At 39.1% G+C, this 16,731-nt stretch overlaps 1 protein-coding gene across 3 annotated transcripts in view; it reads right to left on the bottom strand.

Annotated features, from left to right (window-relative positions):
* Nucleotides 1-4,944: 4,944 nt before the first annotated feature.
* Nucleotides 4,945-16,731, bottom strand: part of DCLK3 (doublecortin like kinase 3) — a gene marked incomplete at its 5' end in the record, with an annotated part of 30,592 nt that continues 18,805 nt past the window's right edge. For 2 of the 3 annotated variants that reach the window (XM_083855624.1, XM_083855625.1), the window contains 3 exons: nt 4,945-10,249; nt 11,220-11,387; nt 12,309-12,441. In XM_083855624.1, coding sequence (XP_083711750.1) covers nt 10,053-10,249; nt 11,220-11,387; nt 12,309-12,441 — 498 coding nt within the window. In that variant the 3' untranslated portion in view covers nt 4,945-10,052. The remainder of the gene's footprint in view (nt 10,250-11,219; nt 11,388-12,308; nt 12,442-16,731) is intronic. The other variant, XM_083855626.1, reaches the window with a different exon arrangement.

The following is a 16,731-nucleotide window of genomic DNA, read 5'->3' as shown; positions in this document are numbered from 1 at the left end:
TGAAACACTTTCTAGTCCCCTGAAATGTCAGAGAAAATGTCTGGAGGAGACCATAGCACAAAAGACCACAGCACAGAACCTCTTTGAGCCTGGGGGTTTCCCTTTTCAACACCTCTCAGCTCAGGTCTCCCATCTGTAACTTTTCCTCCTTCTCCATGGCAACACGAGCCTGCAGCACACTTAGACACTAACTACCAATCAACACCACAGCGAGAAGTGTTAGAACCATAGAATGGTTTGGGACAGAAGTCATGTAGTTTCAAGATGCCAGCCTCCTGCAAGATGCAAAGGGCAGCTGTCATTCTCTATACAAAGTGCTGCAGATGAGAGAGTTGGAACTCACGCACAGAGTACCCTCCCTCAGTCCCTCACTGCTCTCCTTGATACTACTGCTCAGTGACACTACTAGGGATTTTCTCTTTGAATTGCTCCTTTTGAAACCAACCCTTTACAAAGACTGAATGTTTAATTGTAGATTATGCAAGACTCTTTAAAGATACTTTGCAGCAATGAAAAAAATAGCCCCTTTCTCCCCAGCTGCTTTAAAACCCACCACTGACAGTTGTCCTTGTCTTTCCTTGGCTGAGGATTTCCTCTTGCAATGTTTTTCACCCCTGCATAATTCTCTTCCCCAGGCTAACCTTTCTTAAATAGAACTTACTTGAGGGAATCTACCCAATTAGACATTTAAATCAATTAGGCTGATTGACAGGAGAATTAAGTCTAGCATATTCTTGATTGCAGACACAAACACTCAGCTGGAATAAATACTTGCCTCATAAGGACTTGCTGAGGCTTAATTAGTTAATGTTTGTGAAGAGTTTTGAACACATGAAGTGCTGTACCTGCACTGTTATTCTCTCTGTTCCTAGTAATGGAGGTGTCAAATTTGGACATGGCAAAAACAAGGACAGACCTTGACCCAAGGCTACTGGGGACCACAGCTGCAGGAGAGGACAGTGATGTCTGGCAGGGCTTTGCTCTAACTAAACATCGCTGCTGCTCTGTGCTCACAAAGCCTCTCTCATCCCTGGGCAGGATGGCAGCAGCCCCCGATCTCCAGACCTCACACCAGGACTTTTCCCCACACTGGAACTACACCAGCATCAGATCAGCAGGCAGGGCATGAGTGAATTCTGGATCCCAGTTGTTCTGCACCCTGTTCCCCAGCATTCTTCCCAGGAAGGAATTCAGGTTGTTTGTACTTTTAAAGAAGTGCCATTCACTAAGGCATCAAGGCACTCACTTCTCATGAACAAGAGCTCAAGTTCATGAAGGCCTTTGAGGCTACCCAAAAGCAGCACTGATATTATTAGCAGCTAACACACACCTAGGAAATCTTCACATGGACAGAAAATGTCCACACACTTCAGCAATACAAAGGATCTCTTTTCAAAGCATCACTCGAAAACCTAAATTTTTCTGGTTATATGGGGTTAAATACAGATTCAGCTTTGCAAGTTGTATACTTCACCAAAAAAGAGTACATCTGAAAATCAGTCAAATAACTAAGTATATTAACTAATATACGAATGAAAATAAGTAGGTTTTTTCAGCCCACACAGAACTATCTTACTCAAATTGCAAACATGTACACACATGTGAACTGAAAATCTTTAAGTCTGGAACTCACAAAATATATATGTTTTTAAAAAAATCTTCAGAATCCAAACCATTGTAGCCTGCCAGTAAGGAGATTTCCAACTGAAAGAAAAAGCTGTCCCATCCTTACCCTTCCTCTGCCAGCCCATTTACATTGAAAACAAATTGAACAACAGTCAGTCCTGGTCATTTACCTTGCCAGAATGAAACTGCAGAATTCTTTGTCTGTTCACCTCCAGGAATCCCTTGTATAGGATCTGTCCAGAAGTTCATCCAAAGTATCCTCCTGATGATCGCTGTTTAGTTTAGTACAATTCATAGCAGTCCCATCACTGATCCATTAAAACAATGACCTCATGACACTATTTTTGCCAGAGCATTTTGAATAAGGTTGGGGAGTTTTTCTGCTGTGTGGAGAAGTAGTAACACTGACAGATAGCAGATAGCCCCAAGAACCAACACAATAGAGGGAATGCACAGAATTCAGCATTTATACCATTAAAACACTTGTGCACACACATAAGCTGCAAAGCTGGTAAGCCTCAAGCAATTATTATTTCCAGCTAAGGGAAGAAACTCTCCATCACCAGCTCCAACCCACTGAAACACAGGAATGCCCTCAGAAGCACTAGCAGACTTTTTAATTTCAAAACATACATTTTTGGAAGATGTTAATGAAGGAATCTTTCCTACTGGCAAGTACATAGGAACTAAGTTTAGTGTCACAGAAACACAGCATTAAATGTTTCTGCTTTCCTTAAAACCTGGATTAGCAAGCAGCAGAAAATATTCTAGACAAGGGTGGGATTTTCAAGGCAAAAGCATAAATTGTACTGTTGTTTCACAGAAAGTGATACAATAAAATCTATGTTTGTGTATTTTAAGATTCTCACCATCAAAGCCTAAAAAAATACTAAAAGAAATATTTCATCAAAAAAAGAAATGCAGGTTCATTTTCAATGACCATCCTACTCAGTGGTCTCTTTTGGAATTTAGAGAACCAGTTCTTTTTCCCAGTCATTGAGGGATTTATCTGCATATCCCTGTTTGCTTTCCTCATATATCCTGCTGACTTTCCCCAGGTACCTCTGTACCTAAACTGAGGTTTTGGAATATTCTGATTTTATAACCTTAGCAGTTGTTAGCCAATCATTTATGTAAGGCTTCAGCTGTTAGGAGGAGTTTATTACTGTCACATTTTAACATCCAGCTCTAACTTCTGTCCCTTGAACATTAACTGTGTGAGTTATGAAAGCACGTAAACATAAACTTCCATAAAATTCTCCTGTGGATGAGTAATTGCTCAAAGTTACTTACATGGTGGAGCAGTTTTGCTTTTATTTCTTTTAAGGGATTCTTCTTCTGTCTTGTCACTAGAAAATTATGATCCAGGTGAGATAATCTAGCAGTTGCCATAGTATCTGCTTGGAATCAGCTACTCCCAGACACAGAGGTAACTGGGGAATCACCACAGGAATGCTACACAGCAGCAAAGACATTTTTTATTTCACTCATAAAGCTCTGATAGATTTGTCTAGAGCGGTGATTTACTTAGGAAAATAAAACATTTTGAAAAAAAGTTATGTTTTCCTTCAGCTTTTCCTCCTCTTGTTTTATTTCCCACTTTTTTTCTTTTGGAATCTTTTTTATTTGTTTGTTTCAAATCATGAGGGGCCATTTAATATGGTGCCTCTCCCTGTTTCTTTATTTGAAGAAATAATACTTTAGCAGGACACATGCTGACCTTTAGCCAAACAGCCAACATGCTCCCATTTTCAAGAACAAATATATGCTTCCATTGGAAACACTGGTCAATAATACATTTTTCATCCATCACTCACCATGTGAACAATATTCTGGCCAGTATGGTTCCAGGCAAGTTGAAATTAATAAGACGTATCCAACCCATTTAGTTCCAGCCTTACACTAGGCACAAATGTTTCTCCTGAGCTGTTAAATAATATGTTTTTATGCTGGAGCAGTACAATGTCATTGAAACTCTCAACATGCAAGCTGGGTAGCTGCAAATGCTTAGGATCACAAAATTGCACTCTTTTTGAAAATCTAGCAATAATGGTTTTTGACAACTCACCATAGGGGTTAACAATCATACACTTCCATTTTCTAGGAAAATCATTCTTCATTGCTGAAATCCTTTATGTTAAACATTATCTAACGTGTTTTATGCTGCAATTCTTCATGGGAAATGGCTTCTGACAACACAAGTGGTTGTCACTGGAATTTGGAAAACCTTATAAAGACAGCAATGACAAGGCAGGATTAACCTTTTATGATTCAATACATTTTTCCAGTAGTTATAAGGAGTACCCCTTTTTCAGACCTACACTCCTTATCCAATCTAGCAATCTCACACAGCTCCTGTTGCAGCACCTGCTCAGCTCTACCAAGGTACTCCATGTTCTCACTGCACCAAATATTCTTACTACTTTAATTGTTGAAATAGTCTGGGAATAATTCCTGTATTTTTCTGATTTTTAAAATGCCTCCAGCTCTTCATATCAGTTTCCGAATTCAGAAAACAAAATGTATTTCCAATGACAGTTTAAGGTTATTAGCTTTACTTTTTCTGATTTTTCAATTGCTACTTTGTCAAAACAGTTCTAATTTAAAAAGAAAAAAAATATGCAAGAACACAATGTCTGACTTTTATGATAATCACATAAAATTACTGCACTGCTGGACTCTGCCTTCAACTACTTCTGACACAGGAAACACATCTGAATCCCACTCCTAATAGCAAAGCATTAAATCAGATTTAATTAGCTGCCTATACAGATTTTTAAAATGAAGTGTAATAAATTTGTGTGATTATCATAAAAGTCAGTCATTCCAAAGAGTTTACAGTTATTCTTAGAGTAATGAGGAGGCTGTGATGTCTTTAAGGACCAATATGCAATAAGCTCGTCTCACTGGCAGCCACTTTATCACACATGCAGAGAAGGTAGCTTCTTCAAAAACACCATCAATATCTTAGACACAATTTTATTTCCACTGCTTCAGACAATACTGCAGGCCTGCGGGAAATACCATTTTTAATAACAGACCTGAAATATAAACAGGCTACTAAGAAACAGCCTCCTTTGAAAAAGCCACTTTTTGCAAGCAACTCAATTTCAAATAGAATGCCTGTTTCTACAAAGAAAGGAAACCTTTTTCTAAACAAACTTGAATTTTACAGAAAAATATTTAATGATGGGAGAAATCAGTCCTGTGTGCAGAAGTGAAGCTAAGTCTGCTTGTCATGATCACTCTAACATCACAGCATGTATGACTAACACAATACGGGGCAAAAAATGGTGGTAGAATAAATCTCAGCTCCAGTTCTGCAAAGATTCGTGTTGGGTTTAATGGGATTACATGCAGCAACAAAAAAACCCCACATCTGTAAGTATTCAAAGGACTGCAGGATTAGAAGGGGTTCTGCTACTCGTAAATGAAGGAACATATAATACTTACTGAAATTGGAAACCTTTTAAAATAAGGATTTCCCAAATAGATACATTGCAAGAAGAAGAAGAAAAAAAAAAAAAAAAAAAGGAAAAAAAAAGGAAAAAAGAAGAAAAACCCACCAAATCAAACAAAACAACAAAAAGACAACTCAAAATACTTGGCCACGCATTTGTTTCCCAATTTATTGGAAAGAACTGAAACACAACATTTACTGTATAATTTACCTTTATTTGAGGTACAGGGCAAAGAATAGCAACTTTTCTGCTGAAGTCTACAATGTATTTTAATTTAGAAAATTACACCTTCAGCCTAGTTACAAATAAACCATATTGTAGAACAAACAGTGCCATTATACACTGTCAGCCCAGTTAAAGTGCCCATAATTCCTTCCAGGAGCAAGAATCTCAACAGTAAAGTGTTACTTGTGGACTTAGAAAAGACAGAAATACGCATGCCCAGAAACATAAAAAGCATTTTCTTTACATTCCTTAGATTAAAAGAAATCCAGGTGACAGAAGAAATTATAGGAAAAAAATATTTAAGTGATACTTACGTGTCTTTGGGAATATCACTTTATAAGCACAGCAAATTTACTATATTTTCAAGCAGACTGAATACCTCCCCAAATCTGGGTACTTGCCAAAAAGCAAGCAGTCGACTTCTGAAAGTTCGCTTTAACAAGAGGACTAAAACCCAAGAGGCTGAAGCTCAGGGGATAACATCCCGCTACCCCTCCAGCACCCTACAGCCAAAAATTGTGGTGACAAAGAGACAGAAAATTGATCTCTAATTCCAGTCAGAAGCGAGGTGGCAGATTTGATGGTGTTTGAGTCCACCTATTCCACACAGCTGCTAAACAATCTTAAAAGGTCCCTGAATAAAAGAAGTCAAAGCGTCTGTGTCTCAGAGGAAACAGTCTCTGCTGTACTGCCAAGCATCAACCACAAGTCTCCTGGGCACACATTTTTAAATATTAGGAGACTAAATATAGGAGCAATGACTAAATTCCCGCTGTTCGTTTTCAGGCAGGTATGCACCATGCAGTGTGAAGCACCAGTCTTTTGCATGGTTTCACATGCCTAAACACTTCCAAAATTTTTTGCTTGTTCCCATTTCTAAGGACAGAATTTCCTGAAGAAAAACATATTAATATGTGAAGATTGCACCATGTTTCAATAATGGGAGTGATCCAAGGGGATAAGAGGCCAATGACAGTAGGCAGACAACAGGTGGTAGAAAATACTAGGTGAGGTCTAGGACCAATGAAATATAATAGCATATGGGAAAGTGAAGAAGTTGACCTTGGTGGGAAATGGAGGGGACATCCAGAGACCACTTCATCTTCAGGCAGCTGAAAAGCTAAAAAAACAACTCTATTATGCATGTGTTTCACTACAAAATGAAATACTGATGACTCAATTCTATATGCTTCGATCTTTGTGCTTGTTTCAAATCTGAGAAATATTACAGTTAGTGCATGAAAATATGCAAGCATGCTTAAAAAATGCAACCAACTAAAGAAGAGCCAAGTCAATGGCTAAAGATGATGGATAGCCTCTGGTTTCTAAAAGGAGAATATTTTTTGAATAGTCAATAGAGATAATCCTGGAATAACTAGAACTTGATCAGCATCTCCATTATGAGTTAGGAACCAAACAATACCTTTTAAGAGGCATGAAAGGATTCCTACTCAGCTGATTTGCTAAAGCTTGAAGAAAACAAACAGGTTCTTGGCTCCTGTTTCCTTAGACTCAACATATGTCTGGAGGTGGAACTTTCCTGTTGAGGTCTGCCATATTAATTAATACTTTGCACTCAGCTCTTGGGGGGAGGGTTGTTTTTCTTGGTGATATATTCAGACTCTCTTCATTGTTAGTATTTAAAGAGATGGGGACATCATAACTTATTTTCGGTGGAATATAAAGCCATATGAGAGTGTAATCTACAAAGACTTAAGGAAGGACAAGAAGGAATATTTCTTCTTAACAAATCAGTAAGAATTTGCTCTGTGTCTATAATCACCCCCAGCTTTCAGCTCCCCCAGACTTACCATAGAGAAAGAAACCAATCAAAAAATGAAAACATTAAGGGGAAGATGACTCCAGAACCCAAGGAGAAAGTATACAGTAGAAAAACCTCAGGAAAGGAAGAACAGTGATAATCCTCACAGAGTGTGAACATGGTTCATATATCAGAAACCTTCTCACAGAGCAAAAAGATCAGGTCTGCATTAGAATGTCACACAGAGGAAAAGGCAGTAGGAGGAGATGAGAGGGGATTTTCACCAGTTTTTGTCTTAGTCCTGCCTAACATTACTTTCAATCAGCAGGAAAAGCTTGAGGCTGTGCTCTCCAAAATCATATGGGTTTTCATTGCTACAAGTAACTTAAACCATAATGTTTGGGGACCTGGACTCCCTCAGACAGCACAGAGGCAGAGCAAGAGCACTGGAAGCAACAAGAGAAAAGAAGGAATAATGAAGTAGGAGAGAAAGAAAGAGGTAAAAACCCTGAGAAGCACCTGGAAGCTTTTTCAGCCTCCAACCTGAAGGAGGAGGGCCTAATGCCACACATCTATTAGGGACAGTGACAAACCTGTGCCTCAGCACTGCCACAGCAGCATCTGTACTTAGAGGCGCCATGCAGTGACCACCTGGCACAGTCCATGTTTAGCCTGTCTGGAACACAGAGAACTTGGAAAGAAAAACAAAATCATTGAAAAATAGACACTTTTATAATTGTTGCAAGCAAATTCTCCATCTTTGCACTATGAATAAGGCTGCAGACAGGTTCTTAACAGTGAAAAAGGCAACTTGTAACACAATCTCCAAACTTTCAGATTCATTGTTGATTAAATATTTTTTGTCACTTCAGACTTTATTTCTAAACAACTATATTAAAAAATAAGATAATTACAAAATATAGTATTGCACATCAGAAGCTATTTTTCCACAGTTTCCTATCCAAAATAGACTTAAATTAACAGAGGATACATTATTACTAGTACTCAAATACGATGTAATGCTTTTATAATATTAGGTTACATTAGGTTCCCTTAACTCAAGGGAGCACTTAAATCCATTCTTGTTTTCAGGAAAAGGAAAAGTCTTCCTGACTCAGAGACTCCAAAGCAGAAGTATGTCATACCATATAGCTACTTGGGCATACAGTAAAGATTTGATTGGTTTGTTTCACCAATTCTTGAACTCCACAGCAAGTCTTATTCCAGTAAGTCTTAGAAATAAGCTAATTCAATTTAAAGTGCAATTCTCCTTTAAGAATCAAATGATCTCTACTTTTATACATAATTCTTGCAGCACAACAGTCACAAGATGAAACAGAAACATGATGACAGCACCCTACATTTTTTGGTTATTCAGCAAGTTCACACAAAATATTAGCACTCACCAAAAAATAATATTCTGGTTCATATAGTCATGAAAATGTTCCATTGATTCTGAAATGCTTCTGACATTTCTCATTATGAAATACATAGGCAGAGCAGCAGCTCTCCAAGTGTAAAACACCCTCCTTCAGTTCTACAGGCTGTGTATTCTATGCTAACACCACTGATATTCTAACATCAATATTATTTGCTAGCACGTGGAACTCGAGGACAAAGAATTATAAAATGGCAAACTCAAGTGCTTTTTGAATTTAATTAGTTAATCAAAAGTTCTGAGATTCAAAAGCTGGCCTAGGTCATGGCCCCTCTCTGGGCTGAATTTCCCCCCATAGGATTTCTTTAAAACTGCATCCAATAAAAATATTAAAAAACACATGCACTAGAGCATCTGACGCTTCCCCTGGAGACTTTACACAGCCAGCAAGTTGTTTTTCCTCAAGCTGGATTTTAGTCTAATTTCATCCCATTGCCTAGTCCCATGGAAACACAGAGAAAAAGGTCACAGCGAGGGCAAGAGACAGAAAAAACCCAACCAACCAACCAATTGCTGAACTACACTGAAAAAGTATAAAAAAGCAGTTTGGCTATGAAGTATGTTGATGAAATGGGAAACCGTGAAGGCAAGGGTTAACTTTAGTCACAATTTCTCAGTTTTTTCTTCTCCATCAGCATGGAAAAGTCATAGATGCACATGGATGTCTCCAAGAGGGAAAAAACTCAATACTGAAAAATAACTTGAGTTACGGTTCTTCCATAATTATAATTTTGGGAAAAGAAGCAAAATGCTCTTAGAAATGCTTAACTTCCTACTGCCCAGAGAAGGAAGAAAACCTCTTTGAAAGTTGTTATTATTTGAATCTTGAAAAGGTATCAGGCATATCTTCCCCCTTCTAAAAACAAATTAGAATTCCATAGTACACAGCACCACCTTCTTGTAACAGGAACACTGGAACAGGAACAGGAACACATCTATTACCCTGAACACCCAATGAAAGATGTTGCCAAGGGAGATATCATAAAACATCAGATTTAATCAATAAGGGTTTGTATTCTCTCATAACTTAATAAATGCAGTATCTGGCTGCTTATTTAATATATCCTACAGCTAAAGAATATATTTACTTTTTATTCTTCCTTCTCTGTGGCTAGAAGGAATTAGTGAAAAGACTGTTTAAAAAATTAGTGCAAGATGTGTATGCAGACAGCTATTTTGAAAACATTACAAACACAAAACTCCTGGAGGATATCATACAAAAAGGATAAGAGAAGACTCACCACTAGTGTTAGTCTCAGAAGCAAACATTTGTAAAAGATGTAAAAGCCCAAATCAGTGCTTAAAGAAATATAATAGACACCCTTCAGAATTTATCTAATCCCCAGAGAGACTGCCAAGTAACATCAGAGGAGGTGGATGTGAATTTGATCTCTGTCCTTCAGAACCTCAGAATCAAAAAAAAAAAAAGGCATGGCAATAGCCACCAACAGCTACACATCAAATTCCCAATTCATTTAGAAAACAAAACATAAATGATTTGTTAACCAACGTAAAGAAGACAAAAGGAGCTTGAAAGATTTCATGTGTCCTCATCAACAACTTCCTTTCGGCGCTGAGCCCGGAAATGGCGCTCAATGTTTATTGTCACTTCCCTCTGCAAATTCCTGCTGTTAGTTTTCCCAGCTGTTCTGATCCAAGGGTGCTGAAGTACTTGACGTGCTGTGTAGCGCTTCTGGGGATCCACTATCAACAGCCTGGTGATGAGGTCTTTTGCTGCTATTATGGAAGAAAGCAAAGGAGAGAGGAGTGAAGCACAGCGGTGTGCAATGTGCTCTAGGATGTGCAATCCTGTGCAATGTGCTCTAGGATGACCCTGCTCAAGCAGGGTATTTGAAACACATCAACCACAACAGTCACTTCCAGCCTTACCCATTTTGGGATGGTGACAGTTATACCCATACAAAATGTCCTCCTTAATTTTTTCATTAGTTTTACCATGGTTTTTGTAACTATCCCCAGAAGCTATTCTAACAACTGCAGTTAGAGTTAGTGACAGAAAATACTAAATCTCCACGGCTGATTTCATTCTCCCCTTCAGAAACAGAGGAGAAAGTGAAGGGGATTTAAACTAAAAAGTGTGATGAAGGCATGAGGCTTAGTGTTCACATTCACAGGAAGGAGGATGGGGTATGTCATCCTTTAAGAGGCATAACCGTTGTAAAATGCTCTGGAACATATTCTTTAAAAGACCGTATAGGGAGTGAAGGAGTTTTAGGGTTTCTGAATTTGAAGAGTGCACAAGACACTGTACTAGCCTGTGAGAAAGAAAAAACTACTATGTGCAGACCCCATTGTCAACAGGAAATAGACACTGTGCTCTGCAGGGCAAGGATTTCATTCTCAGCTTTTGAGATTTTTGATAACATCTTTACAATCTAACATAACCCTTGAGATTATTTTAATACCTTTTTCTGCAGAGACACATAAACAAGATGAGGAAAATCCTTGCTTTTGCTTAGAAAGGGAAGAACTGGGGACTCTATTAAAGCATTCAGAACTAATATGCAGAAACACAGGCATCAATAGTACCAGAGGACTAAATTCACATTTAAAGCACAGATACACACAAGAGAGATCTATAAAACATCCCAACCTGATCAAGCTCACTGTCCTGAAAAAAGAGTTTTTCCCACTTCAGGGAAGATGACTTCCACTTCTCAGATCTGCTATAAGTGCACAAGCTTACCTGCAGAAATATTGTCCCAGTAAGGGGATAGGAACTCGTAGTGACCCAGCTGTATGATCTGGAACAGCTCATCTTGATCACGGTCCTGACTGCGGAAAGGGGGAAAACCGCAGAGCAGGATGTAAAGGATCACACCAGCTGCCCACATGTCTACTTCGAGGCCATAGCCTAAGGAAGAAGGGACAAACCATAAGTCTTGTTTTAGAAAGAAAACTCACAACTGTGAGGGAACTGTTTCTTGAAAATAGAGTGAAATAGAAACACAGAATCTCTGCTCAGTTCCTCAAAAAGATGAGGTGAGCAAAAGAATGAGTGGCTGTTGTAATTCTCTAGGGGATGGTACACCACATTTACAAGCTGCCCATTATTAGCTACAGCTCTCACAGAGTCTCTCTTGTCCACAACATGTTTCACAAACACTGTCTCACAAGGCCAGTGTCAACTGGAGACTAACTGAGAAAACAGAGCACATATTTCTAAAATAGTCGTCCTCAGATTCCCTTCGAAAAAAGAACTAAGAGTGCCAAGTTTCCATTGAAATTGGATAGAACTGGAGATGTGCAACCCAGCTCCACAGAACAAAAACCAGAAATAGATTTGCTTGAGTCACCAACAAAACTGACTTCTTTCCAAGTCTGAATCTTTTTGGAGATGAAATCTTCAGAATTCCTTGTGATGCAAAACATATTTTGAATTGTTACATAAATTTAACATACATGTTCACAATGACTTTGCTTCACTGGGGGCTTTGGAAAGTTGTTTGGATTACAGTAATGAAATGGGCCTGGCTGCTCTCAGGTTGCAACATGAACTTTTGGTCATTATCCCCCTTCAGCTATCATTATCTATGATATTTTATGGCTTATCTGCTTGGAAGTGATATACTAGCACAGACACTAATAATGGAAATATAACTTATGCTTGTGTTTGTTAAAAGCTAAGAGGTTTCCTTTCCCAAATTGCACTCCTAGCCAGCCTCCTACCCTGAAAAACAATTTCAGTAGGTTGAAACATTCTGGACTATTTCCATTATTAGAAAGTTCAGCATAATTGAAAGATTTATGACAAATTAAAAATATATACACTCACCCTTCTCAGCAAGTATTTCAGGAGCAACATACGTTGGTGTTCCACAGACAGTAAATATGGGTTTTGTAACCTGCTTAGCAAGGCCAAAATCTGCCAGTTTCAGTGTAGTAGATTTATCTGCATTGTGCTGAACCTATATCCAAATGAAATATATATATGTTTAGTCCAGATGCATTTTAAAACAGCAAAATACAAAGGAAGCAAAAAATTAAACAGGAGGGAGTTCTAATAATAGCATTAATAATGGAAACAGTCTTCAAACGTGGTTCTTTTCCCTCATACACTAAGAGGGTGCATTTATTTAAGAGGATAAGCAATTATGGTAAAAAGAAAACTTTGCTCTACAAACTCTGGCAGACTGCAGTTTCCAAGAAATTAATAGAAGGAACACAAAAAAACAACCAAGAGGCAATTAAATATTATTTCCTCTTGAGAAAATAAACTGTTCATTTTCCCTGGGAAAGCAAAGAAGACTGCTGTGGATGTCATTATGCTTAAATGCAATGAGCCCAAAACTCTGACTTTATCTTGGTGTTTAGCCCCAGATAGCAACTTAATACCACACAACTGCTCAGTCACTCATCCCCCACTATCTCCCCACAGTGGGATGGGAAGGAGATCAAAAAAAAGAGTGGGTTGAGATAAGAACACTTTAATAGTTGAAATAAAAGGATAATAACAGTAGGAATGGTAACAACTATAATTAGAGGGGGACAGGGAGAGAGAGCAAGAGAAAGAAATAAAACCCAAGAAAAACAAATGCTGCACAATATAATTGCTCACTGCCCATTGACCCACAGCCCAGCCTGCCCCCCCAGCATGGACCACCAACTCCTGGCCAATTCTCCTCAGCTCATTTACTGAGCATAAGGTTCCATGGCGTGGAATATCCTTCTGGGTCAGCTGCCCTGGCCATGCTCCCTCCCAGCTTTTGGTACACCTGCTACCTGGCAGAGCATGGGACACTGAGAATTCCTTGACTTAGGATAAGCAGCACTCATCAACAACAAAAACATCAGTGTGTTATCAAAGTTATTCTCATACTAAATCCAAAGTACAGCACTGTACCAACTAAAACCAAGACACATGGAAAGTGTATCTCCATCATACTGGTCTAACAACAAAACACAAACCAACAAAAGCTTTATGTTCATTCCAAGTAACTCTTCTACTCTATCTGCTGCTCTGAAACTAGATTAGTAATGGTCACCACACAGCAAGAGTTGTAGAAATAGGTCCATGTAGGATGACCTCCTAACTGGGCCTTTTTTAGCAGTTCTCATCTCCTACATTCACCTAGCAAGTAATCAAAATACTTTCTTCAATTTCATTTTTGTATGCATGGGTCTTTAGCATTACTTCATAATGCAGTTAATGAAGGGTATTTTAAGAAATTAAATATGTTAATGACATAGGCAGTGGGATGGAGCACACCCTCAGCAAGCTGGCAGGCAACTCCAGGCTGAGTGTTGAGTTTGACATGCCTGAAGGATGGGATGGCATCCAGAGACACCTGAACAAGCTCAAGAAGGCTGAGTCTCCTGAGGTTCAACAAGGACAAGTGCAGGGTCCTACACCTGAGCTGGGGCAATCCCTGGTATCAATATAGACTGGGTTATGGATTGAGAGCAACCCTGTGAAGAGCAGTTTCAGGTAGCTGGTGGATGAAAAACTGGAATGAGCTGGCAATGTGCAGCTGCAGTCCAGAAAGCCAACCATATCCTGGGCTGCATCCAAAGCAGCATGGCCAGCAGGGCAAGGGAGATGATTGTGCCCCTCTGCTCTGCTCTGGTGACACCCCACCTGGAATGCTGTGTCCAGCACTGGGATTCCAGCAGAGGAAGGACATGGATCTGTTGGAGCTGGGAGGGCTGGGAAAGAGAGATGGAGTACTTCTCCTGTGAGGAAAGGCTGTGAGAGTTGTGCTTATTCAGCCTGAAGAAAAGAAGGTTCCAGACAGACCTTATTTCAGCCTTTCAATAATTAAAGGGGGCTTAAAAGTAAGATGGGGACAGGCTTTTCAGCAGGGCCTGCAGCCATAAAACAAGGGGCAATAACTTTAAACTGAAGGAGAGTAGATTCTAACTAGATACTAAAAAGAAATGTTTCATGATGAGGGTAGCAAAACACTGGAACAGGCTGCTCACAGAAGTGCTGGATACTCTATCCCTGGGAACATTCAAAGTCAGGTTGGACAGGGCTCTGGTCTAGTTAAGATGTTCCTGCACTTTACAAGAGCTTAGGCCAGATGACCTTTAAAGGTCCCTTCCAACCCAACCCGTCTTAGGATTCCATATTCAAAGGTCAAGTCATAAACAATGCAGCAGTATAATTAAATAAATCAGCATGCTTAATACTAATGACTGACATTCAAATATTCTTTGAGAGGTAACAAAAGTCATTGATTTCCTTTAAATGAAAAATTGTTTGTCCCTGGAACTATGGGGAACAGATCAGCAGCTAAAATGTCTACAAAAAAGCCAAGTAAACCTGGACTTGGTTTTGAATGGACAAACTGGAACATAATGTGACAGGTATACTCCATGCTTTAACACCTCATACTTTGCTATCACACATCACTTAAGAAAGCCAAAAATTCAGGATGGTTTCTATTACCAGATAGCTAAAGGCACAGATGTGACAAAATTTCCTCTTGTACATTACAGCTGACTAATTCCCATTAATCATCTTTATAGAAACTATAAGCACACATCCAATTTTGATTAAGCAAAAAGAGTTTGGACTTTTTGTTTGGGGGTTTTTTGGGGGTGTTTTTTTTGGTTGTGTTTTTTTTGTTTGTTTGTTTGTTTTTTTGGTTTTTTTTTCTTTTCTTTTTAAGAAACAAAAAGTATTGCATGACAAAATAACACAGTAAAGCCTACTAATCCCTTTTTACCTTCTTTATAAAAAATGCACAAAACTGGGAGGAGTGACTGATGCCCCAGAGGGCTGTGTGGCCATTTAGAAGGATCTCAGCAGACCTGAGAGACAGGCAGGGCAGAACCTTTTGAAATTTAACAAAGACAAGTGCAGGGTCCAAAACCTGGGCAGGAATAACCCATGTGCCAGTACAGGCTGGGGGCTGACCAGCTGGAAAGCAGCTCTGCAGAGAAGGAGCTGGGGGTCCCGGGGAACAACAAGTTGTCCACGAACCAGCAGTGCCCTTGTGCACTCCTCCAGCTTTGATTAAACAAAATACTTCAGGCTTCTTTTTGCAGCTCTTCCATGAAGAAATATTTTTCAGTGTGAAATTGAAAATAAAGTTTACTACAACCATGCAGTCAAAACTTTTGCAAGAAGTTAAAATGCCACAGCCATTTTCTCTATTATATTGGGTAACAATGTGACAATCTTTTGCCATCATGCGCTGTGGACACAAACTGACAAAAATGACAAAAAAAATTATAAAAGTAAAGCTCCATAGAACAATGTCTATCTATACAATTTATGTTCTAATAATAGAGGTTCTTGGGGAGGGGGTAATAGTGGTAAGATGTTACAAAAATTCACAACGGAAATGTTCAACTTTATATGCAATATGAAAATACGGACACGAATGTATTTTCCTATTCTATATATTTTTTTTTTAATTATATAAGAAAAGCAGGTCACATGGAATTTCAACTACCCTGCATGCTACCATACTAAGACAAACAAAATGAAACGTTTATATATATTTTTAGAAAACGCAGGGTGGTGGGAAGGGTGGAAAACACAATGGTCTTACTCCTAGTCCCAAAATCTTCAGAATATTTCTTCCTTTGTAAAATGTACTGTTGCACCTTTTCTTTTCTCAGGACGCCAGACTCCTAATCTCCCATTGCAGCACAAGGTGGCAACACAGCACCATCTGTTCTTTCAGGACAAAACCACCGAGCTTCCACTTTACTTAACAACGGAGCAGGCAGGAACAGCAGGCACGGTGGGTATATTTTCACAGCTTTGTGACAATCATTTCAGAGACAGCATGTAACCTGTCAGTAAGCCTGAAAAACCTCAGCCCAGAACTTCTCAGCAGCTTCACTAACGCTGTGTTCAGAACAACTCAGTCAGCTCAGAGAATTCCCTTTGCCCCCAACTTCCTATTGTTCCATCTACCTTTCCATCTCCTGGCATCACCTTGAGCATGCAAATATGCTTCACTGTAGAAACAAAAGCTTCTCAAGCTTCTCTTTTTAATCATTCCTGAGGCCAGACTACTTCCTCATGGCAGTATTACAGAAATGCACAACCTGCTCAAGAGAAATCTAACCTCTGACATCCACAGTATGTTTTCCATGCAACAGTGAGAACAAAACAAAAGTAGTGCTGCATGCCTATAGACTTCATTGAGGTAAGAAAGACCAGGACACTTTGATACACTTTCTGTGGACAGCCAGTTCAGGCCATACAAATACTTATGTCCTTCAACTGCCAGCATCTG

Source organism: Zosterops lateralis (genome assembly GCF_965231275.1).
Source record: "Zosterops lateralis genome assembly, chromosome: 1".
Classification (NCBI taxonomy): Eukaryota; Metazoa; Chordata; class Aves; order Passeriformes; family Zosteropidae; genus Zosterops; species Zosterops lateralis.
The sequence above is the reverse complement of the archived record's forward strand: the minus strand, read 5'-3'. Positions and strand labels throughout refer to the sequence as shown.